This window comes from Erpetoichthys calabaricus, chromosome 12, assembly GCF_900747795.2.
Source record: "Erpetoichthys calabaricus chromosome 12, fErpCal1.3, whole genome shotgun sequence".
Taxonomy (NCBI): Eukaryota; Metazoa; Chordata; class Cladistia; order Polypteriformes; family Polypteridae; genus Erpetoichthys; species Erpetoichthys calabaricus.
The window spans coordinates 133,771,167-133,795,677 of NC_041405.2; the positions used below are offsets into that span (position 1 = coordinate 133,771,167).

The 24,511-nt window shown below is 41.2% G+C and overlaps 1 protein-coding gene across 2 annotated transcripts in view; it reads left to right on the top strand.

Annotated features, from left to right (window-relative positions):
- si:ch73-63e15.2 (protein strawberry notch homolog 2) overlaps positions 1-22,389 on the top strand; it is an 80,258-nt gene extending 57,869 nt beyond the window's left edge. For both annotated transcript variants that reach the window (XM_028816269.2, XM_028816270.2), the window contains 24 exons: positions 2,707-2,867; positions 2,950-3,083; positions 3,249-3,339; positions 3,438-3,581; positions 3,706-3,823; positions 3,907-4,012; positions 4,100-4,253; positions 4,334-4,510; positions 4,702-4,799; positions 6,144-6,226; positions 6,361-6,543; positions 6,635-6,756; positions 7,866-7,997; positions 9,013-9,148; positions 17,528-17,640; positions 17,727-17,798; positions 17,894-18,074; positions 18,163-18,306; positions 18,419-18,513; positions 18,600-18,692; positions 18,801-18,932; positions 19,055-19,131; positions 19,211-19,401; positions 19,784-22,389. In XM_028816269.2, coding sequence (XP_028672102.1) covers positions 2,707-2,867; positions 2,950-3,083; positions 3,249-3,339; positions 3,438-3,581; positions 3,706-3,823; positions 3,907-4,012; positions 4,100-4,253; positions 4,334-4,510; positions 4,702-4,799; positions 6,144-6,226; positions 6,361-6,543; positions 6,635-6,756; positions 7,866-7,997; positions 9,013-9,148; positions 17,528-17,640; positions 17,727-17,798; positions 17,894-18,074; positions 18,163-18,306; positions 18,419-18,513; positions 18,600-18,692; positions 18,801-18,932; positions 19,055-19,131; positions 19,211-19,401; positions 19,784-20,490 — 3,644 coding nt within the window. In that variant the 3' untranslated portion in view covers positions 20,491-22,389. The remainder of the gene's footprint in view (positions 1-2,706; positions 2,868-2,949; positions 3,084-3,248; positions 3,340-3,437; positions 3,582-3,705; positions 3,824-3,906; positions 4,013-4,099; positions 4,254-4,333; positions 4,511-4,701; positions 4,800-6,143; positions 6,227-6,360; positions 6,544-6,634; positions 6,757-7,865; positions 7,998-9,012; positions 9,149-17,527; positions 17,641-17,726; positions 17,799-17,893; positions 18,075-18,162; positions 18,307-18,418; positions 18,514-18,599; positions 18,693-18,800; positions 18,933-19,054; positions 19,132-19,210; positions 19,402-19,783) is intronic.
- The last annotated feature ends 2,122 nt before the right edge of the window (positions 22,390-24,511 follow it).

A 24,511-nucleotide genomic window follows, 5' to 3' on the forward strand; every position in this document is an offset into this window, starting at 1 on the left:
GCTTGTATTCGCGATCTCGTTCTTTCGGTCACTACCCATAGCTCATGACCATAGGTGAGAGTAGGAACATAGATCGACTGGTAAATTGAGAGCTTTGCCTTATGGCTCAGCTCCTTTTTCACCACAACAGACCGATGCAGAGCCTGCATCACTGCGGATGCCGCACCGATCCGCCTGTCGATCTCACGCTCCATTCTTCCCTAACTCATGAACAAGACCCCGAGATACTTGAACTCCACCACTTGGGGCAGAATCTCTCTCCCAACCCTGAGAGGGCACTCCACTCTTTTCCGGCTGAGGACCATGGTCTCGGATTTGGAGGTGCTGATTCCCATCCCAGCCGCTTCACACTCAGCTGCGAACCGATCCAGAGAGAGCTGAAGATCACAGCCTGATGAAGCAAACAGGACAACATCATCTGCAAAAAGCAGTGACCCAATCCTGAGTCCACCAAGCCGGACCCCCTCAACACCCTGGCTGCACCTAGAAATTCTGTCCATAAAAGTTAAGAACAGAATCGGTGACAAAGGGCAGCCCTGGCGGAGTCCAACTCTCACTGAAACGGGTTCGACTTACTGCTGGCAATGCGGACCAAGCTCTGACACCGATCGTACAGGGACCGAACAGCTCTTATCAGGGGGTCCCGGTACCCCATACTCTCGGAACACCCCCCACAGGATTCCCCGAGGGACACGGTCGAACGCCTTTTCCAAGTCCACAAAACACATGTAGACTGGTTGGGCGAACTCCCATGCACCCTCCAGGACCCTGCTAAGGGTGTAGAGCTGGTCCACTGTTCCGCGACCAGGATGAAAACCACACTGTTCTCCTGAATCCGAGGTTCGACTATCCGACGGACCCTCCTCTCCAGAGCCCCCGAATAGACTTTTCCAGGGAGGCTGAGGAGTGTGATCCCTCTGTAGTTGGAACACACCCTCCGGTCCCCCTTCTTAAAGAGGGGGACCACCACCCCAGTCTGCCAATCCAGTCTTTAATCCATACTGGTTTTTTTTATTCTTGTTGAACCCACTTATTCCAAAACAGCGTTATTTTTCTGACAGATTCTGAATAATTGATTTCAGGACACTGTCATTTGCAATTGGTAGTATGGTAGCTAATATAAAAATAGTTTTAATTCAAGATTTTAAGTAATTGTTACAGTAGGTTTTGAAAGCAACCCTTTTCACACTTAACAGTTGAATGGTTAGCATCAGTTTTGTTCTTTCTCAAAAACGTTTATCAAGCTGATTTAGGATATATTGTTCATTTATGTTCACTGTGATTTCGTGCATTTGGACATATTATATGAGGTTAGAGTGCTGGTATGATCAGTTTGCTGAATTTGCCTCTAATACATGGAAGCTCGTTTTTTTTTCTAGTCTGAAAACTCCTACGACATTAAGAAATGGCCATAAAACAATAGAAACCTGCTTGGAAAATGTATGAAATGTGTGGAATTTATTGTTAATCTGCCACTGTACTGCAATAGTGTTAAAACAAAAGAAATTTGACTAAATCCACACATTCAACAGATACATCTGCCTTAAAGTTGGTCAATTAACACACTTTTCCATGTGGAGGTTAAAAAATACTTTTGAGTCGGTGAACAGGAACAAAGTTGAGAAAGTAAAATGGAACCACGCAAACTGTATTGATAGTTCATTTTCAATGTCTTGTTCATGGCAACCATACCTTCTTTTGAAAGAACCAAAACAAGACACATTGGTCAAATAGAACTGGGCAAGCTGACCTAAAAAACATAGATTATGAATGGGGTGCAACAGATGAATTGGTAAAATACTGAATTTTTCTTTATGTGCAGGGTTGGTAATTTCCACTTTTGTCGTCAATGTAGTATGCAGTTTTTTATATCTACAAATCACACTGCTTATTGCTAAAACTGGATCATTGACACTTAAATCCTCACACGATCCATACACACATTTTATTTGAAGAGGTGGTGTTATGCTCTTTGAACTTAGCCAGTGTTTTCCTTTGTATGATGTATGGTCAAATATGAGGTATGCAAAAGCTTCCATTTTGTAACAAAGGAGCCACACAGTAACACTCTCTTAAACATACAAACATCCAGATCACACTAGTTTTTAAAATTGAAATTGGCCACTTGTCATAGTAAAAATCAGTATTTATGTATGTAAAATACAGTATATGTGTGATTCTTAATAATTCCTAGCTGTTTTGAAGATCTCTGGTTGTTTTTAAAACTTAAGTATATTCATCACAATTTTAATTTCAAGTACAGTATTTTCCTTAAAATGTATAATGAACAAAGAGGGTGAGGATTTAAGTACATTATTAAAATACAGTAGGCACTTTTCATAATGTCAATAGACAAAGAAAATGTGTAAATGCCTTACTTTAATCTATGTGGGTGTGTTTGGGTGGGTGTGTTCCAAAATACTTGAGCAATATAAAAGATTAAGCTAAAACTTGTGGTTTGTTTAATATTTATATATTTAGGGGTACTGTTCTTGTCAGACTCTATGAATACTGTGCAGACAATTTTTATATGAAATATATTAGTTAAAACTATATCCTATATAATATATATGTTAAATTGTATTTTTATACATTTTGTATTTCAGCAACCTGTGCAACCCCATAAACCAGCCAGTTTAAACACAATACAGACAAGTAAACTGTATTGAAATGACACTCATAAAAAATCCATTTGCCTGTCTTTAGCCACTATAGGTATTGCCCACCCGGATATTGTAGTCGAGACCAACACTCTGTCCAGTGTGCCGCCTCCTGATATAACCTACAAACTGTCCATCCCAGAACCCACAATCAACAGGGGTCTGCTGTCTGCCCTGCAGCTGGAGGCCATTGTGTATGCATGCCAGGTGTGCTTTAGTCTTTGAGTTGATGTAGTTCTGGTTTCTGTTTCTGTTCGCTGTGGCCTCATATTCTTTTTTTGCCTCTTAGCAACATGAGGTAATCCTTCAGAATAGGCAACGAGCAGGCTTCCTGATTGGGGATGGGGCTGGCGTTGGAAAGGGCCGGACCATTGCAGGCATTATACTGGAGAACAACTTTAAAGCAAGGAAGAAGGCATTATGGTAGGTGAACCTTACAACCATCATTCTCTTTTGACAAGGATACTTTTAATATGGGGGAATGTGACAAAGCCTTTGGTCTCATTTATTTAAGCTAAAACCTGCACCAGAAAAAGTCTACAGTAACCATGTGTCTTGTCTGTCATGTTAATCATTATCTCTTAATAGGTTTAGTGTTTCCAATGACCTGAAATATGATGCTGAACGAGACCTGAAGGATATTGAGGCCCTAAACATCCCTGTGCACGCCTTAAACAAGGTAGGTTCATTGTACAGTTTTGAGGGTTCCACTCCTTGTATATTCATCTTAAGTTTTTCACTGAAACTTCTTTTCTACTTGGTTGCTTAATTCTGTAGATCAAGTACGGTGACACTGCTACCTCAGAAGGTGTGCTTTTTGCAACCTACTCTGCGCTGATTGGCGAGAGCCAAGCAGGCGGACAACACAGAACACGGCTGAAGCAAATCCTTGACTGGTGTGGGCCAGGCTTTGATGGGGTTGTATCCTTTCTGTTGTCCCATTGACTCACAAGATGGGGAATGTAGTTAGTAAGGTGATTCTGGGTGGAGCATGCTGCCTAAAAGCAACTTCCAGGTTGCTCCTTGACTTACTCTTTTTTGCCAGATTGTTTTTGACGAATGTCATAAAGCCAAAAATGCTACATCTACAAAAATGGGCAAGGCAGTACTGGATCTGCAAAATAAGTTACCCCTGGCAAGAGTGGTTTATGCCAGTGCCACAGGTAAGTTCTTTGACAAAGAGGAAAGTTTCCTTTTGTCTGTTTTTTTTGTTAATCTAACTTAGTATATCTTTTGTGCCCCTCAGGTGCGTCTGAGCCAAAGAACATGATATATATGAGCCGCTTGGGGATCTGGGGGGATGGGACGCCCTTCAAAACATTTGACGACTTCCTCCATGCCATTGAAAAGAGGTAAGGCCTGACCTTGCTTTTAGAGCCCCTGTAGTCAATTTGACATTTGCTCCATAATTCTCATCCTTTAATGAATTTTTTTCCTAGGGGAGTGGGGGCCATGGAGATTGTTGCAATGGATATGAAGGTCAGTGGGATGTACATAGCCCGCCAACTTAGCTTCTCAGGGGTGTCTTTTCGAATTGAAGAGATCGGCCTGGACGATGATTTTAAAAAGGTGTACAACAAGGCAGCCAGACTGGTAAGGGGACCTCTATTTGTGAGTAATTAACCAAAGACTCTTTCAAATGTTCATACATTGGCTTTTCTCTGCTATTTCAGTGGGCAGAGGCGCTGTCATCATTCCAGAATGCTGCAGACCTTCTGGGCTTAGAGTCACGTAAGTCACTGTGGGGCCAGTTCTGGTCAGCGCATCAGCGCTTCTTCAAATACCTCTGCATCGCTGCCAAAGTCCGTCGTCTTGTGGAGCTGGCCAAGAAGGAGCTGAGTGAGGGCAAGGTGAGGAATGACTATTGGATTTCTGATAATGTGGTAGATAGGAAAGAAACAATATCAAATGTTGAGATCTGTTAGTGAATTAAATTGAAAACAATGAGACATCCTCTTTACTGACTAATTCCTAGGTGACTGGAATAATTATTTTGATTGTGGCAAAGCCATCATGTACATTTCTTCTACTGTGCTTGTAGTGCATTGTGATTGGACTGCAGTCTACAGGAGAGGCACGAACAAGAGAAGTCCTCGATGAAAATGATGGTCATCTAGACCGATTTGTTTCTGCAGCAGAGTGAGTAGAGGTTGCACAATAAAGTCCATAAATTTGGTCAGTCTGTCTAAAAGGAAAGTGTTTTCCTTGGGAATATGAACATGGAATCGTTGTCCACCAAAGCAGTTCTTTTCATTCTATCATTTAGATATTTTGAGATTTGTGAGTTTTGTTTAATGTTGTCAGTTAAGAGAAGTCAGTGATGAGACCATACAAAGGCTAGATTGGCAAGTGAACCACTGAGAGATGTGTGTAACGTCTGAGACCTGTAGTCCACAAGATCTTCTAAACTATACTTTAATGGAGTAAAATTAGAATGCTACAATATAAAGTATTGTAAGGTTACCACAGGGTTGTGTTTTCACTGAATGCTGGAAATGACCATTGGAAAGTCATTTCAATGAGCTTATCTTTTGGGGTTTCATTTTCCTGTCAGCTGTGTTAGTACTGCTTACCAGCATGGGCCACTGCCATTTCGCGTCTGACACTAGAGCATCAAGTGGCACACTATAGCTAGAGTGCTTTGTGAGATTTTAATTTACTAGCAGTGCTAACCACACAGTGCCTGCGACTCGGCTGGAAAGAATACCACAAAGAAAACACAAACCGCCACAAACTAGCAATAATGAAATAAATTATAGATCATCGTACTAAGCTCCAGTCGTGGGGCATACATTGTTTGTGTCACAAAGTGGCCATGTGGAACTGGCTCAATCCATTCATCTGTCTTGTAGCTCTGGGCACAGCTGGGACATGCAAGTGTTTCACTTTTTTTTTTTTCCATCACAATGACAGGAACACCTTATAAATAGTATTAAATATTTCATTTTCATCTCATTCTGACACTGATAGGGGGAGGGCTCCATGGAGGCTTGTTTTGAGATGTAACTGGTCACATAGCTTATTATTTATGTATGAGAATTAGCCATGTGGTGCTGATGTTGCCAGCTCACAGGACCCCTGGTATATATCCGGTAGCAGAACTCATGGTCTGCTAGTATACCACTCAAATTAAAATACTGCAAGTTTCTTTTGCTTTGCTTTTTTTGGAAATAGAGCTGGCATACTGATTTGGTCATGACATCAGGCTTGCATGAGGCAGATTGCCAGTGGTCTTTCAGTAGGCATGCATGAAAGTTCTGCACATGGCTGCTTACAGCTCTACATCTAGTTAGAATTGGAAGCTAGTTCCTATGAAAGTTGCGACTGAGAACAAAGGTTGTTCATTCTTATTAAATTTGAATATGTTAACAGGAGAATGCTGTTGTTGGGGTCCCTCATAAAAGCAGAGTGAGGAGAGTGAGTTGTTCTAAACATGACCATTATTCTGCAGGCAGGCCTAAGTCTACTGGTTTTGTCTTTTAGGGGTGTCTTTCAGTCACTGGTACAGAAGCACTTTCCCACTGAAAAACGAAAAAGGGAGAAAGGAACTGGAAACAAAAGGAAACGTAAGTTCATTTATGTATCAAGAGTTAATGCATTTAGCAGTGGTTATGACATTGAGTACACACCTTGGGAACACATAATAAAGGATAAATGAAGGTTTCATTTTCCTGACAGATCATGTTTTTTCGTGTTTCAGGCAAGCCAAAATGCCGCCCACCAAAGTACCCAAAGCCCTGCATTGATATTGGGGGTGTGATTAATATCAGTGATGACAGCTCCACTGATTCTGAAGGGTTAGACAGTGACTCCAACTCTTCTCCCGATTCCCTCCTCGACAATGACGATGTCATCTTTGTCAACCACATTAATAGCTACACAGGTACATTGGAATGTAGTTTGTGGCATTGGTTTAGAGTCCGCAAATGTATTCTTACTTTCCTAATTTTGTTTTATTACTTATTTCATTAAAGCCAAGCTTGAAGAAATGAAGCAGGATCTTCTAAACAAGATTAGCCACCTGGGACCCGAACTACCTCTTAACACCCTAGATGAGCTGATCGACCAGTTTGGTGGACCTGATCATGTGTCTGAGGTACATCTTACCTACCTACTTGTCTGCCTGCCTGCTTTCTAGAGGGGAGTCTAAAACACCTAGCCAGGTGGTAGTCACAAAAAACACACAAATCCCTTCCTGTATGATTTTCATAGAATGGTCTATTGTCACTCATATTCCACTCTCCAACTTGTATTGCTCTTGGGCCTACAATGGAGATGAGACCCATTCCTGTGTCACTATACAGATAAAAGAATGTACATATATTTGTATCATTTTGTAAGTGCTCCCAGTCTTTGCTCAGTGTAGAAAGCTATATAAGAATAAGCCAATTTAAACTAAACTTCTCCTAGACATTCCCAAGCTTTTCTAATTCCATTTGTCAACTTTATGTTCATGTATACTTCACATCTGTTGTTTTTTTTTTTTTTTTTGTGCAGATCAAGTAGCTGACTAAATGCATTAAGCCTGTATCCAATTGAAGTGTTCTTTCATGCTAATCCTGATTTTGTTCAAAGATAATTTTTTTCTGAGTTATCCCACTGGTAGCTAGCTACCACTCCAGAGGGTGTCCATGTGATGTTTTACACTGGGAAACTTGTACTTTCTGCATGTGAATGCAGCATAATTCTTCTTACCACTGCTAATTTCAACATTTTGCCTAAGGAGAAAATTTTCACTACACAAGCACCTAGTGTCCTTTTCAAAGATAACCCTTTCTATTTGCTGATGTTTCCTTCTTTATCAGTCTAGAGTGTGCGACACGTACTGCGTAAACTGAACATGACACAAGTTTAAAATTTTGACCATCACAGTATATGTAATTTACAACTTTATACAGATAAATGAAAATATGAAACGTACATCTAAGTTAGCTTCTCTTTCTTTGTCCCTTTCTATTGCAAATAGGGCAGAAATTTCTGAAATACATCTCCCCTTATTAATTCTTCTCTAAAATAAAAAATTACCCAAGAAAACAATTTTTTCAGGCTAGCTTTTAAATGCTTTCTGGTGTTTTCATTTGTTTTTAATAAATGTAGACACTTAGTACCCTTCTAGAATCCAATTCTTGCTGCATCCTGTCATTCCCCTCTACCAGACATCCATTTTTTGATATTTTTTCTATTGTGTGTCTTCCTTCTCTCAAGATGACAGGGCGAAAAGGACGAGTGGTACGGAGAGCAGATGGCAGTGTCCGGTATGAGTCACGGGCTGAGCAGGGCTTGTCCATTGACCATGTGAACATCAAGGAGAAGGAACGCTTTATGAATGGAGACAAGGTTGGTTCAGAGGACAGAGATAGGGCACCTGAATGTGTATAATATCCCATCCTGGTGCAGAAGTCCTTTAGTAGCGTACATGGGTATCTGTGCCTTCTGTTTCATTTCTTAGTTCCTTCTGCCCTATTTTTATTTCTGTTGCTTCATTATCACACCCACTTTCTATCTCCACTTCTCTCCTAACTTGGGTCAATTCTTTATATGCGAGACAGCTATTTCTGTGCAGATTTGATGAACGATTCAGCCTTTCTATTCTTGTTATTTTGGGTAGAGATAAGGTAAATAAGCTCAACCGTGGGCAATATTTGTGTTTTGTCTATGGCGGACTTCTACTTTTACTATGAGGTTTGGGTTTAAGTTTTTGTTTTAGCTTTCTGTACTTTTTCGGAGTTTCCCACTATTTAAAGCATTTGGTGATTTTTATTTATATATTGTCTACACTTTTAAATGGAATCCTCCAAACACTTGCTTTTCTTTGTTTTATTCTTTGCTTTCATTTTGTTCACTACAGTGAATGTTTGACCAAACATACTTAATATGAGTGGCCAAGTTTAACGTTAAAGGGATTCAGAGCATTTGTTCAGGTGCCAACCTTGATTCCCTCATTTCAGTATGTATATTTGGAAAGTTTCTAACTTACAATATGGGGTGAAATGTGGTAATATGATGAGGATTCATTTGTGTCTGCAGGGGTGTATAGGTGGCACCTCTATTATCAGAAGTGTGCCCATTTGCTTGTGCTGGAGAGATTTCTCCTCGGTACTTGTACAGTGGAAGTGTAAGCTTAAATGGGATGAGTAAGTAACTTGTGCTGCCAAACCATTTCAGCTTTAGAGCAGAGTGACATAATAAGGAAAATATTTTTTTTCTGAGCACTCATGTTCTTACCTTTGTTCCTTTCGTTGTCTGTCTGTTTGTTGCACATTCTTTATTTTTAGTCCCCCGTCCCATCCCACCAATTCTTCACAACCCTTAATTACCTCTGTGTTTCTTTTCATCTTCTCTTTCCAAACAGCTGGTTGCGATCATTTCTGAGGCTGCAAGCTCTGGCATCTCTCTGCAGGCAGACAAGCGGGTGAAGAACCAGAGGCGGCGTGTTCACATGACCCTAGAATTGCCCTGGAGTGCTGACCGGGCTATTCAGCAGTTTGGTATGTTCTTAAGCTGCATCAGACTGGGTTTTCAGAGTGGGGTAAATGTAGTTGAGGCTGGCATTGTAATCAACGTGAAGTACAGCTCATCACCCGATGCTTCTGCCATAAAATGTAGCAAAGCTTTGAATAATATGGCTCCTGATTGTTGGGACAGGTATGAAATGTAAAGAGGCAAAGTAAATATATAGTTCCTATACAGAATCATTCAGTCAAAATTCAATATTAAGAGCGTAATATGTGCTTCAAGCATTTATTAAAGTGTAATTACAGAATGAATATGTTCTGATCAAAGTTTTTGCAAGTTCTACTTCCCTGTTTAAATTTCTGTAAGAAGACCAGAGGTTAATAATTGTTTAATTGTTTACAGTAGTTATCAAGGGGAATACTTATCCAGAAAATGCAAGCTTCCATAATGTAAGCAAAACATTGTTGTAGCAGGTTTTGTTCCTGTCTTGAAACATCTGTCCAAGTTGTTATAGTGGTAGATTGTACACAATCTCACATGGCCTCTCACCATTGTGGACTTATCATATGACGATTAATAACTCAACCTGCCAGTGCTCCAGTCCTAGAAAAGAAACAAGGAAACTAATTGAAAAAATTGCATGCTCCTAATGAGATGACAGATGGTGTCCTGGGCGATCTCCTCCCAGATCTGGACCAGGGCATCACTGAGTTCCTGGACAGTCTGAGGTGCAACCTGGCAGCGTCTGATGGACCAAAACAATGTCCCAGAGGTTTTCTTTTGGATTTAGGTTCAGTAAGCGTGGGGGGCCAGTCAATGGCATCAGTTCCTTCATCCTTCAGGAACTGCCTGCATACTCTCATCACATGACAGGCATTGTCATGCACCTGGAGGAACCCAGGACCCACTGCACCAACATAGGGTCTGACCATGTGTCCAAGGATTTCATCCCGATACTTAATGGTAGTCAAGGTGCCATTGTCTAGCCTGTAGAGGTCTGTGCGTCCCTCCATGGATGTACTTCCCCAGACCATCACTGACCCACCACCAAACCAGTCATGCTGAACGATGTTACAGGCAGCATAACGTTCTCCATTGCTTCTCCAGACCCTTTCACGTCTGTCACATGTGCTCAGGATGAACCTGTTCTCATCTGTGAAAAGCACAGGGCACCAGTGGTGGACCTGCCAATTCTGGTATTCTGTGGCAAATGCCATTCAAGCTTCATGGTGCCGGGCAGTGAGGACGTCGGGCCCTCGGGCCACCCTCATGAAGTCTTTCTTATTGGTTGGTCAGAGACATTCACACCAGAGGCCTGCTGGAGGTCATTTTGTAGGGCTGTGGCAGTGCTCACCCTGTTCCTCCTTGCCCAAAGGAGTAGATAATGGTCCTGCTGATGGGGTAAGGACCTTCTATGGCCCTGTCCATGTTCTCCTAGAAAAACTGCCTGTCTCCTAGAATCTCCTCCATGCCCTTGAGACTGTGCTGGGAGACACAGCAAACCTTCTGGCAGTGGCACGTATTCATGTGTCATCCTGGAGAAGTTGGACAACCTGTGCAACCTTTGTAGGGTCCAGGTATCGCCTCATGCTACCAGTAGTGAATTTCATTAACAACAAAGCAGCTGAAACTGATTAACAACCCCCTCGGCTACTTAACTGACTAGATCATTATCCCAGAAGTTTCTTTGACTTGTTGCTAATACATACATTATATATATATATAATATATATATATATATATATATATATATATATATATATATATATATATTCACATGCACCCTTGCTGGTGTTTACATAATTTTTTCTTTTTTAAAACCCAGGTTCCTCCTAATTAAATGCATCAGTTTTTAGTTACACTTGTGTGTAGTTTGTCATCTATATCTTTTTGTTGGCTTTGACATGAAGGTAGTTTTCTTTGCAGATTAAGACAATGTCCTTTTGATGCTGAGAAAGGAAACCTCTTTCTGTATATACGCCTCTCTGCCGATGTTAAATTTTTTTGGGGGGCAGGTCATGGCCCCTGCCCTTATGTCAGTACTGTTTAGTTCTCTTTCCCTTTACGACTGAAAAAAGATGTGCTCAGTGTAGAGTATTTCAGAGATGCGAGTTTCCTTAGGAATTTACCAGTAAACTTGCAAGCCTGGATCATATGAATAAAATTAGGGTTAAAACTTTGGACAATTTAGTTTTGTTTCAGCAATTTTTACAGAGGTAATATTCAGTATTCTTGTGCTTTGGAAAATTTGAACTTTTAAATAATAATCTTACTCTGGTTCTAACCTGAGCAAAAAGTTAAACCCAGTTTACCCATAAGTGAGCATTGCTTCTCATCTGTTTATGTATTATTAAAAGAGAGTTATCCACCAACAATTAGAATAGTGTGCTCTGCTGGCAGTAACAGTGTACTGCTAGAATCTCTGCTCTTTGTGGAACAGTGAAAGATGTAGCAAATGTCTCTGAATCTTTGCTGCAGCTTAACTCTTATGATTTACAGTTCTGCATATATCGTAAATGTATCTTTGTAATTAGAGAACACTGTGTAGAAATGTCTATCGAAGGTTAGTAAAGAAAAAGCATCAACTAACCTGCAGTAGTTGTGTGTTTGTTTTTTTAATGTATATATAAATAAACATGAAGTTCTTGGTCGTTTATGACCATTTATGCAATGTCAGGATCCTTGCCATGGAGTGTTGAATAATAATCCTGTTGACCCATGAAATTGAAAGGTCCCTTGAAATTTGAATGGGTGAATCCCACCAAATTAATGGGTTTTTAAAACTTTTTTTTTCCCAGCTTTGGTATATGACAAAGACTCTCATGAATACCTTTAAGCAGAGTCCCTTTCTTAATTTATGTTTGAAGCCTGCTGTTTTGGAAGTGGAAATGTTTTGTTCTGTTTATGGATAGCTTTGACTCATTACTGTAAGATGGCACTCCAGAGTCATGTTGAGCAAGTTCATAACCCAAAGTGCACCTGAGGCTGAGAAAGGCCAAGTTAACTGTACAGGTACGCTGCTGCCGAGTATAACAATGCAGATATATTTTGAATGATTACTCTATTCTAAGAAATTAGATATTTTAACATTGATGATGATAGTCAAGTATTTTACATTTTATCTGCAAATGGTACACGAGCCAGTTTTGATAACAAATTTAAATTCCATAAAACACTTATATTAGCAAATACTCAAAACATATAATTTTATTAGTTATTCTGAAGCATTTTTATAATTTTTTTTATGTCAGTTTTTAGACTGTTCACTGTGCACGCAACATGAGAGCTCCAGAAGTGTATGCTATGTATTACATGACTTCATCAGGGAACGAGGAAGTGATCTGTGTTCCAGACCCCACATAGATCCAAGTCTGAGATTTACAGCTATGAATAAATGCACAATGCATGCTTCACATTTTTTACCTAAAAAGAGGGTGTGTTAACTGTAAAGCAGTGGAAATTTTAAAACTTGTTTGTGTTGCACTTTGTCCAAGCATGGCCAGAGTTGTGCCTTTTTTTCATTTTTTTTTTTTTTGTGTGTGTTTTAACAAGTCAATACTGGTGTTGTCTTCACACCACCCCTCTGATAAAAGTACCTTATCACTCTTTACTTTTCACTCACTTGAATTGCTGTTTGTTAGTCCTATTGTCTGTTGTCCTGCAATGCCTGAGTGTTTTCTAGTATTTTTTGTAAGGGAGCTATATAGAAAAATCCTTACTTGAGATGCATGTGGAAGCTTTGTCCTTTGTTTAAGACATAAAACGGGTTTGTAACAGCATGTTTTCTAGTGCTTTGCAGTACACTTCAAATTTGATTCAGGGGTTCTGATTGCAATTTGCCAAATAGGGCAAATAACTAGTGAGAGGCTGTTGAACAGTGGGATTTTTTTTAAGTCTGTATAACATGGTTTATGAACAAACATACATTTAGGTCCATAAGTATTTGGAGATTGATGCCATTTTTGTCATTTTCTTTTTGTATACAAACCACAATAGATTTGAAATTAAACAATCAAGATGTGACAGAAGTTTAGACTTTTAAGCTTTAATTTAATGGGTTTAACAAAGGTATTACATTTCGCTTTGAGAAATTATAGCCGTTTTTGAAAGAGTCCATCCATTTTCAGGGGCTCAAAAGTAATTGAACAGGTGACTGACTGACAAAGTCATGACCAGGTGTGGCTCGTTCCCTTGTTATTCCATGACTGAATCAACTCCAGACCTTTTGTCTACATAATCTAAGTGCTGAATTTGTGTTTGGTGGCTGTTCACTGGAACTCAACCGGAGGTCCAAAGAGGGGTCAATGCCAAGTGAAGAAGGCCATCATTAGGCTGAAAAAACTAAATAAACCTATCAGAGAGGTAGCTAAAACTTTAGGAGTGCCCAAATCAACAATTTGGTGCATTGTTAAAAAGAAGGAATATTCTGGTGAGCTCTGCAACACCAAAAGGCCTGGGAGACCAGCTAAAGTGGATGATTGCAGAATTCTTTCCTTGGTGAAGAAAACCCTCCTTCACACCATCTAACCAGGTCAAAGAGCACTCTGACAGTGAGATGCCTACCCACTCAAAAGTCTACAATCAAAGGACACCTTCATGCATGTAAGTACAGAGGGTTTACCTCTAGATGCATACCATTGGTAACACTGAAAAACTAGAAGGCCAGATTAGACTTTGCCAGAGAACATCTTAACTAGTCTGCCCAGGTCAGGAATAAGGTTCTTTGGACAGATGAAACCAAGATCAACTTGTACCAGAATGATTAGAAGATAAAAGTACAGAGAAACATGATCTGAAGTATACCACATCATCTGTCAAACATTGTGAAGGCAGTGTTATGGCAGGGCATGTATGGCTGCCAATGCAATGGGGTCACTGGCGTTTACTGATGATGTAACTGCTGACAGAAGTAGCAGGATGAATTCTAAAGTGAATAGGGCTGTACTCTGCTCAGATTCAGCCAAATACTGCAAAACTGATTGGAAGGCACTTTACAGTGTAAATGGATAATGACCCAAAACATACTGCTAAAGCAACCCTAGTGTTTCTCATGGTATAGAAATGAGATATTCTTCAGTGGCCAAGTCAATCGCCAGATCTCAACCCAACAGAACATGCTTTTCAGTTACTGAAGACAGAAAACCAACAAACAAGCAGCAACTGAAGGCATCCGCATTAAAGGCCTGGCAAAGCATCTCGAGAGAGGAAACTCTGCATTTGGTGATGTTCATGGGTTCCAGACTTCAGGCAGTCATTGACTGCAAAGGATTTTCATCCATGTATTAAAAACCCCTTACACCCTGGGGGCATTTTTCACCAATCTCCACCTGAAGGGGGTAGGAGGTACCCCAAAATAAAGTCTTATTATTCAAAAAATAACAGGCAGAACAGTCCATTGTTTCACTAAAACTTGGCAGATAACTTTTCAAATGTGATAGAACCTGTATTTGTGTCAAATTTAAATATTCCTTTAGTTAGAAGAAACTGCTGCTAAACTAGGAAAAAGGAACAGGTGTTCACCGTAATATTTTCAAACTTTTCTTTTCTGATACAGTATATAGTATCTCATGTAGAAGTAATGCCAAGACAGTTTTTCACCTGTGAGGCGTTCCCAGACATGTGTACTGTTACATGTCTAAAGTTTCCTGTTGTTGATAACACAAAGAAATAAATAGTTACAGCATTTGGCACCTCCCCATCAAAAACCTCTCCAAATGAGGATCCAGGTTCATAACAGTTTTATTGCACATAAAACAGTGAATCATATAAAAATTATGAACTTCATCCACAACAATACACTCTTACACCCAAGTACCCCCCTACCCCACTTACACATTTACGTAAAGTATTTACATTGTTTGCTCCTTCTGCAAATAGTGTATTTTTTCATTATGCATGCCATCAGCTGTGTCTCATTATGTCCATATGTGGATATCTACATATCAGTGGAGACGTCGCAGTCGCTGCCATCCAGTGGTATAAGGTTTGTAAAAATAAGCATATTGTTTCGCAGTTGCACAATCCATGATTTAGTAACATGGATGGTGGGCAATAACTTCAAAATTTTTATGAAAATAAATGTATCTGTTGTCTTTGATGGCTTTACACCATTTTTCTTCCAAAATATGTGCAGTACTATTAACCTGTAAACAGACCTTCCTTGCGGTTGTTGAAAAATTTACCAGACAAATTCTACACAGCACAATTAGGTAAAAGCTACAATATTTTTATATTGTATGCCACCACTTTCTTGCTTAAATTTGCAAAGCCTGCAACATACATTAACCCAGGGTGATAAATGTTAACATACGCTTCCCATGTTCAATCCTAGATTGTGTGTCATACCCTTCAGTTACCAAATAAAAAATTGTGGCTGTGGGATGAATATTGTGGCACTTTTTTAGGCAAGTTTGGCTGTGGACCAGAATTTTCAAAATGTGGGTCAGATCTGGGCAAAACTTAAACTTGCACCACATTGTTTTTTCGTATTGTGTTGTTTCACCTCTCTTCTCTTGACACCGCAGTGGTCATATTTTAGTCAGTGCTGGAAGGTTTCATTAAAATACACTCTCTCTCTCTAGCACTTGGACAGTTTGGAATTGACAGTTATTCTAAGCTTTGTGTTCTTAGAGTTGTGGAAAGAAGACACTGGTATACATAGAAAAAACCCATTCAAACTGGAATAACTTGCCAAAACCACAAGACAGTAACTGGGGGTTAAATCCAGCCTCCAACTACACCACCAGGAATGTATATAAAAATTGCAAAATTGTGTTTGTGGTCGTGATTGAGCTCACCCATTTTTCTTACCATTTACTAAAATTGAGCTTTAAAGTAAGTATTTTTGAAGTTTTCATATTTGTGGTATAGGTTTTTCTCCAGACACTTGCTTTGTTATATGAAACTGCATTCTGTCTTCATTTGTCTAGTGTCCTCACCTGTATCCATACGGATACTTCTTGTGATACATTTTAGGACAGTCGCTAACATACAGTCCAATGTTGAACTCAGGACAATAAAAGTATTTCTCAGGTGCTTGAGCATGATCGGGGTACAATGTCTGTGCCTGATCGGCTTGTTGTAGGCTACCACAGCACAAGGCTCAGTGACTTCCACATTTCCCCTGACATGTACATTGACAGTTCCAGCATTATGAAAAGTGCTTAGGGGGCTAACATCTGTCTTGTCTTTCTACTTGATCCCAATCATTTTAGTTTTTTCCCCACAAACGTTGCACAATGACGAACCTTCAGATGGCCAAATTCACCTGGAATATTATGGTATTTCGGTTGTACAGTGCCATATGCATTAGTTTCACGATCTGTGTCAATATCTAATGACCAGTTCACATTGTTGTCACTATAGCTTGATTCAACTAATAGTTCCGTTCTGTTTCAAATTGTTCTAAAACTGTCTTTATAGCTTTTCCTTTGCAATGCATTTCATGTTTGTTTTTTGTTGAAGTAACCACCCCTCTAATGAATATTGATGAGTTACTTTCCAAGGGGAAAATAAATTGAAAAAGTCATGATTTTTATTTTTTTTTTTGGCAATATGATATTACTTCATCCACAGGATGACAGCAGAATACAGTCCCAAATGCTGTTTGGGCTTAACACTCCACATCTCATCAAAACAGATTAACCCAAGTAGGACTTGGAAAGAACTTTATTTTCATATAATTCTGAGGCCAAAATTTTCTCAGGGTTAACACCAAGGTGGTTAAATAAAACCGAACTTACAATAACGGCCAACAGAGCACAATTTCAAATGTGAAAGTTCAAAATGGCAAACTTTTCAGTTTCAGAAAATGTTGTTCTTGTTTTAGATTCTTGTAGTATTGGCTATTTGCTTCTTTTCACTTACAAACATGACAAAATATTAAGATTATGAAAACTAAAATATAGATGATTATATGGGTGAGGCAGGATCTACATTTGAATCCATTGCTTTGTAATCCTAAAGCAAAGATTTCTTGCATTTTGCCACCAGCTACTTAACCAAAGTGATATACATCAGACTTTCTTCATTATTAGACCTCATTTTTATTTAAAACCTGTCTTGTATTCTCCAAATGTAATACAAGATTCTTTATCACTGCTGTGAATAAAAAAAGAAAAAAAAATCGCAAGATTAATTCCAAATACATATCTTGCACAGGAGGCTGAGCAGCAGGCTTTTGTTGGGATTATAGTATTTATTTTTATTTTTTTCCAAACTACTTGTTAAAAAAAATATAGAAATGTATTAAAAAGCCTAATGCACGATGTAACAAATATATGATTAAAGAACTCCTATATTTTATTCCAGGTTTCTTCTGGTGGAATAAGAAAAAGAGTTCTATTGGCCTTAGGGTGAAGTAACCAGTGATCTCCTCTGATCTTTGATCCCAGTGTTGCTTTGTCTCCTAGGGCGGACTCACCGGTCCAATCAGAAAACGGCTCCAGAGTACATATTCCTTATCTCTGAGCTTGCTGGAGAGAGAAGGTTTGCATCCATTGTGGCCAAGAGATTGGAAAGCCTGGTAGGTCCCATTTTAATGGTTGTCTTTGGTAGTGGTCGCCTGACACTATATACATAGCAGACTAAGTACATTTTTTCTCCTTTCAGGGAGCCCTCACCCATGGTGATCGGAGAGCCACCGAGTCCAGAGACCTGAGCAAATACAATTTTGAAAATAAGGTAGGAGAATGAGAAGGCACTAAAAGAATGACTCCTCATATTGGGTACATCCAAGTCTCATTTGTCCAACCCTATTGCTACTTTCTAATCTGCAGTATGGTGCCCGGGCCCTAGATAAAATCATCAAAGCCATCCTAGGACAGATCGAGAGCAAGGTGTCCCCACCAAAGGATTATCCAGGAGGTGATGCCATGTTCTTCCGAGATATGAAGCGGGGCCTTATGGATGTGGGAATTTTCTGCCGGGAGCTAAGATTTGGTGTCAGTGTAGAGAAAGGTATCTTATGGGATCCCTGAACATAATCTTTATTGGACCTTGATGTGTGCCTACTGACATCTAATCGTTTGTTCCTCTCATTATTCAGACTGTACCATTACCAAATTCCTGAACCGCATCCTGGGTCTGGAAGTACACAAACAAAATTCACTGTTCCAGTACTTTACTGACAACTTTGATTACCTGATAGACAAAGACAAGAAAGAGGGCAAATACGACATGGGCATCCTGGGTAAGTGACCTCAATTACTTATTTTTCTTTCTCTTCACCCTTACACACCAGTCCACATATGTACACTGGCTACCTCATCTCATTGAACCTTATGGTGTCTGTCTCTTTCCAGATTTGGCTCCAGGGAATGATAAGATCTATGAGGAGACCAAAGCAGAGTTTCTAACACCAGGGAACCCTCAAGATGGCCAGGTGGTCCTCTACAAGGTGAGATGATAGGATATATATGGCAAATAGGTAGTCTGATTTGGCACTAGATTGTTTCATGTGGTGTTTGACTTTGCATCCTGTAGATCAGTGTAGACAGAGGTATGATATGGGATGAGGCCTATAGCCGATTCCAGAAGGTGAGCGGCCCAGATGATGGTTTCTACCTCTCATACAAGGTGAGTGGATGCATTTTGTGTGCAAGGTGGTCACCTCCTCTTGCTTTAGATAGGAGTGTTTGTGGTGAGCTGTTCCTAGCTAATTGCTACATTTTTGTTCCTCAAAAGTTAAGAGGCAGAATCCCAGTTGTACTGTTGGCAGAACAGAACCGAGGAAAGAATTTTATCATTTATAAGCCCAACATCGGAAAGCAGGTCCATTTAGAGAATATTGAAGGTCTCACCAAGAAATACCGTAAGGTGGGTTCCCAAGCCAGTAAGTAATGCTTCAGGATAGGCGGCTGCAGTGAGCCAGCACAGAATAACTATGGGGGCAGTAAACTTCTCTCTCCCTCACTCTTTCAACCTGGCTTCCTTCACAGGTTCCCCCAGATGATGCAAAAGAATACTGGGAAGAGCAGTTCAGTTTCTCCATCCGCAATTGTACACACGCCGTTGGGTAAGTGAGTGCTGCCTGTGGCGCTTGATTACTTACATGCATTATCACTCTCCCACCCCTCATACTCTCTCTCTCTCAGGACGGGAAAATGCAAGCAGATAGCAGAAGGTCACGAATGTTGGCTTGGCATGAGGCTGCGACACTACCACATGCTGTGTGGTGCTCTGCTCCGTGTCTGGAAGAGGGTAGCTGATATAGTTTCTGACATCACCAACTCCAGTATCCTGCAGATTGTACGGCTCAAGACCAAACAACACAACAAGCAAGTCGGTACGTTCTCGTGGGTCTGATGCAGGAGGCCAGGAGACTGGGGTTACTCTTGAGACTCTGTCTTGAGCTTTGAGGGGAATGGGTTTGATTTCTAGGGTTCACTAGGACCAGATGTTTAAAATGAAAGCAGGGTAAATTATGGGACACAGGGTTAACACCAGAAAATTGAGAGACAGTGATTTAGCTGGAATGGACATAGGCTTCTGACTTAATGACTGAACAAGAAGAGGTCACTTGACTCTGGACACTGGGTGATGCTAGCTGAATACATCTTCCCTCGTCATCCCATCTGACCATTTAATAGTTGTGGATTGCTACAGTTGGCTCCTGTTAGTCCGTTTTTCCAGCACTTGCACCTTTTAATACCTCTTTGCTTCTGCAGGCATCAAGATCCCAGAGAGCTGCGTCAGTCGCATCCAAGAAGAGCTGAAACAAATGGATGAATCAGTACGGAAACGCAGGGAGCGGGCCGCACGAGAACGGGAGCTGCAGCAGGCAGCGCATGACAGACAGCTGCGGCAAGAGCAGGACTATCGGCTGATGCTGGAAAAACTCTGTGGTTCACAGCCTCTTGACTTGTCCAAAATGAACCCTATCCTGCCTCCTTTAACCTCTTGGAGTCCATGTTCAAACAACTTCAAGGAGATTTTGGACCTGACAGTCAGCCCCTCACCACCACAGGAACCCAGCACGGGGCCAGGTGCAGAGTCTTCTGGGGCTCCGGTTGCCCAAGCACAGGAAGACTTGAGCCTGGAGTCTTTTATTGCGCAGTCAAGCCAGACTGGGCACTCCCTGCCCACCCTGGACCCTCAAGACTTTGCAGGTCTGGTGTTTGATGAAACCACTTTAAACCTGTCTACTGCTTACCAGCACCCTGAGCAAACTGCAGCCCCCAGGACAGCGCTGACCCTGACACCAGCGCATAACTTTCAACAGACCTTGTCTGCACCCAATGGGCAGGCCGAGACGAACAGTATCAACATTCGAGAAGTTTTAAACAGCATGTTTCAGACTCCCCCAGAGCGCCGCTCGGTCATTCAGTATGGGATTTCTCCTGATGTGCACCCTTGCCAGTCCTTTGACCTTTGACCTCACCACTACTTGGCTAACTGCAGGTCCTTTTCAAACAGGAAGCTTTTTCTAACTAGAGGTCATCCCATATTTTTCTTTGGGATTTGCCTTTTTATCACACGGAATCATGTGACTTTTGTTTTTATTTAAATTATATATATAATATATATATATATACACACAGAAAGATATCTATCTATTTGTAAACAAATGTTTACTTTTCAGATCCTTCAGTAAACCCTTGCTGGTGAGGACTTGCCAGTCTGTAGCTGCTTGCGAACCAGGGAAAGGGGCACACTGCCGATCCGCTGCTGGGCATTCAGAAAGCCCATGGCTCTGCACCCTGCTCTCACCCCATAAGCCACCAACGATATACAATACCGGTGACGCTACCCCTCCAGCGGTAGGGGAATGTTTCTGAGATACAGGAAGAGCATCCTCCACAGTGTAGAGGTTTAGACCCCAGTCCTGGTGGGGGCTTTTGTCTTGACATCATTCTCCCCGCAAAAACTCTAGAGGGTCACATCCTCAAGTGCACTACATGCTTTGAACCAGACTGAGGAGTTGGGGGTGGGAAGAGCCAGGGTGACAGATGGGAGTGCTTGGCATTCTAAGTGGCATCAGCTTGCTTCTTAACTTTTTGACTGGTCAGCCAAAGGACCAGGGTGACCCTGGTGCTGTTGAGGCATTATGCTGCCCCCTGCAGGTCTCTAAAACTGTCTTCATTCTCTTCCTGGTCCTGACTGCACGGCAGCCTCCTTTCTGCCACTGCTGCTTCCAGCTTGCCAATAAATTTTTAAAGTAAAAATGTGCCAAGAAGGGGCTGTGGTGGCGGTGGAGTGGCACAGCTGGGACAGGTTAGGGATTCCATGTGTCTTTCCCTCCCAAGTATTACAGCAGGTCCCATGGAGTTTAAAAAATGTGTGTGTGTGTCAGACAGCTTGGTGTGTTGTGCCTCAAGGCAGCTGGTGGTGCCAGAACCTTGGCTTAAACTTGCTATGTTGTGTGGTTAGTAAGAATGTTTGTTTGTGTGTTTTATTTATAAAGTTTGTACCACGTTACGGAAGAAAGCAGAGTGATGAGGTCCCCAGTGCCACATGGGTGTGTGACTGGTACCCCCAGGCTCTTGGCCGAATGACTGCGTGTCTCCCCCGTCTATATACGTGTGTGTCTCTTCGACATGTTGTGGTCCTTCCACTGTGAGGCCTCCTGCTGGTCACTGCCTAGCGCCACATGCAGACGACAAGGAGTCTCCCAGTGGAGCTCCGGACTGGCATCAGCAAGGGCTGTGACCTCCGCAATAATTCTGTCCGCGTGCACGTCGTGTGTGAGCGAGCGCGTGTCACGTGTGTGTGTGTGTGTGTTTGAAGGGACTCGTCGAAGTAAGCTGGGAACAAGGAGCTCGACACGACTGGGCTCGAGTCAGGGATATATAGATTTTTTTTTTTTTCTTTTATTTCTGTCATGTCACCCGTCACCAAAAAATTTGCACTCTTGTGTCCCACCGTCTCTATCGTTCCTTGGGAGCCGCACCAAAGTTTCCATGACCTGATCTGTCAATCTCAGGAATGCCGCCGTGTGCGAGAGGAGCCGCGCCCCGCTGCCCCGCAAGCACACCTACTGGTTTCCACTTCATTTTCCTGCTGGTGGCTTTACAGCATTTTCACTGAAATAAATTATTAACAGAACATTGCTACTGATTGTATGGATTTTTAAAAAATGCTTTTATTTTCTGTAAAACTGTTTTAGCACTTTTTATTCTGGGTTTGCTTTTCTATATATTTATAATTTAGATCAGACTGTATATATTGTACAAATTGTGCCTTTTTGACTAATTCTTCAAAGTTTTCTACTTATAACTGAAGGAAAAAATATATTGTATTACAATCTTTGTTAAAATAAAGATTGTGAACTCCTCTTGTCGTGTATATGTCAGGGTACGTTTGGCAGGATCAGTGTGTACACAACGTAGAGTTAGTCGAGAGGACGTGGCACTGTGGGCACCCGAGCATCAGAGTCGAGGAGGGCATGCTGCCTTCACGTGCTGGCAGAGCGTCCAGTTTGGACTATTTGGATAAACGCGAGGTCGCTGTTGATGGTACTTGGTCAGCCCCAAAAAAGAGCGATTCAAGATAAACTGCCTGTTCCCTGATTGCTGCTTACAAACTAAATTCTCAAATAAGCGTCTTCGCTCCAAATGGATTTTTTTTGTTTTATACATTTGACCAAAGTGAACGGTCAGCGTTATGTCACAACTCGAAAATGTAGGTAGCTTTGTTTCCTCCGCGTTGGCCGATTGTAGCTCTGAATTCGTAGGGCGTTCCCGTGGAATTTCTGACTTGGACACAACGTCTGGTAAGAACGTGTGAATGGAGGATCAGTGTGCTCGTGGTAACGGGGGCAGACGGCGAGTATCCACTGCTATGAAGGAATATTAGACACAAATAAATAAAACTACTGTGATTTGTGACAATACATTAAGTAAGAGCATGGCATGTAAGTGTAAATACACGTGTTATGGAATGTGCTTTTATGTTTCGAGCCGCTACTGAGTTGGTAAGGTGGGATCCAGTATGAGCCAAACGCGTAACAAAAGAAAGTTCTCAGTTCAATAAAGTTCGTTTTAAAAAGGTTTAGTGAATATTCAAAGCAAACCGTACACACAAAATAGAGAAACAAGTTATTACACACACAGGATAAGACAAAAAGGAAAAACTGTTTCTTCTACAAACTTCAGTTATTTTTTTTATACTTAAAGGTTACGTTATTTCTCTCTGGTCGAGTTACTAATAATCTTCATGTGGGAAAAGGTGGAATCGCATAAATAAGTAGAGCCGAATAATGCAGTCAAGGAGGCAGCACATTTCCTCATGTTTGGGTACTTCTCTGTGAGTTCCAAAACTGTCCATGAGCCCCATACTTCAGCTGAATGTCATCCTGTGGTGTCAAAATCTCATCCTCCACTGTAGAGGAGTTTTAGGTGAAACAGTGTTTGATGCCGGTGAATCCCCCTCAACATCCTCCCTAAATGGAGAGCACTTAAATGTAGCGATCGGCTCAAGTAAAGCCGAGTCTTGAAGCCGTCTGGCAGACAATTTTCAATCTGCTCTGTGTAGCGTATGCTGCCAAGTTGTGCACACGCCTTCCATTGCGTCTCCAGCTCTGACGCGAGGTTTTGGATGTTCCCCAAATCAAGGCGCTGCAGCTTTGAGGACAGGTGTTGCGTTTTTCGTTTGAAAGCATTAACTGAGCTAATCATATTGACCATGATGGTTTTGTCTTTTCCTTGCAGCTGTAAATTAAGCTCATTCAACATGTTGGTGAGATCGGGAAAAAATGCCAAGTCTAGCAAACCATTGATCGTTATTAAGTTGCTTGTATTCTGCATGTTTAATGACAAAGAGAAACTCCTTTTTCTCCGGCCAGGGGTCTCCAAATCTCAGCAGGAATTTCTCCCCAGCCATCTGCCTCAACGAAGGCCTCTTTTTATCATCTCTCCATCTTGGAAGGACTTCTTATGCTTAATGATCGAGTGACTGACCCGGAACAATGTTTGGTGTGTCTGCCTTTGCTTTTGAATTCAGCCGAGTGAAAAATGACGGCTGTCCGATTAACTGCGATTTTTAGTTCCCTCTCCTTTCTCTTTCTCCGATCGCTTTTTGGAAGGAAGTCCGTTTAATGAACAGTTTGAAAGTGCCTTTCCACGTTTTTCCTTCTTTGGAATAGCAATGATAGATTGACAGATCAGACAAACGCACTTCGATTGTGACATTGTGAGAGAAAAAAAGTCCTCTTCCCATTCCGCATGTCCAGCTCCCTCTACCAATTTCTTTTTTTAAACCCCTTCTTTAGTCGATATAAATTGGAAGGCTAACTAGATCACTTGGATAGCCAGAGTTTTGCAGTAGCTCACGTGTTTGATTGTACGTGCGGGATGACCAGTGTGTTAGAAGAAAAGAGATCTCAGACTGGCCACCCTGTATGTCAATCAAGTGGCAAATACCATAGGGAGGATATATGATAGACTAACGTTTAAAAA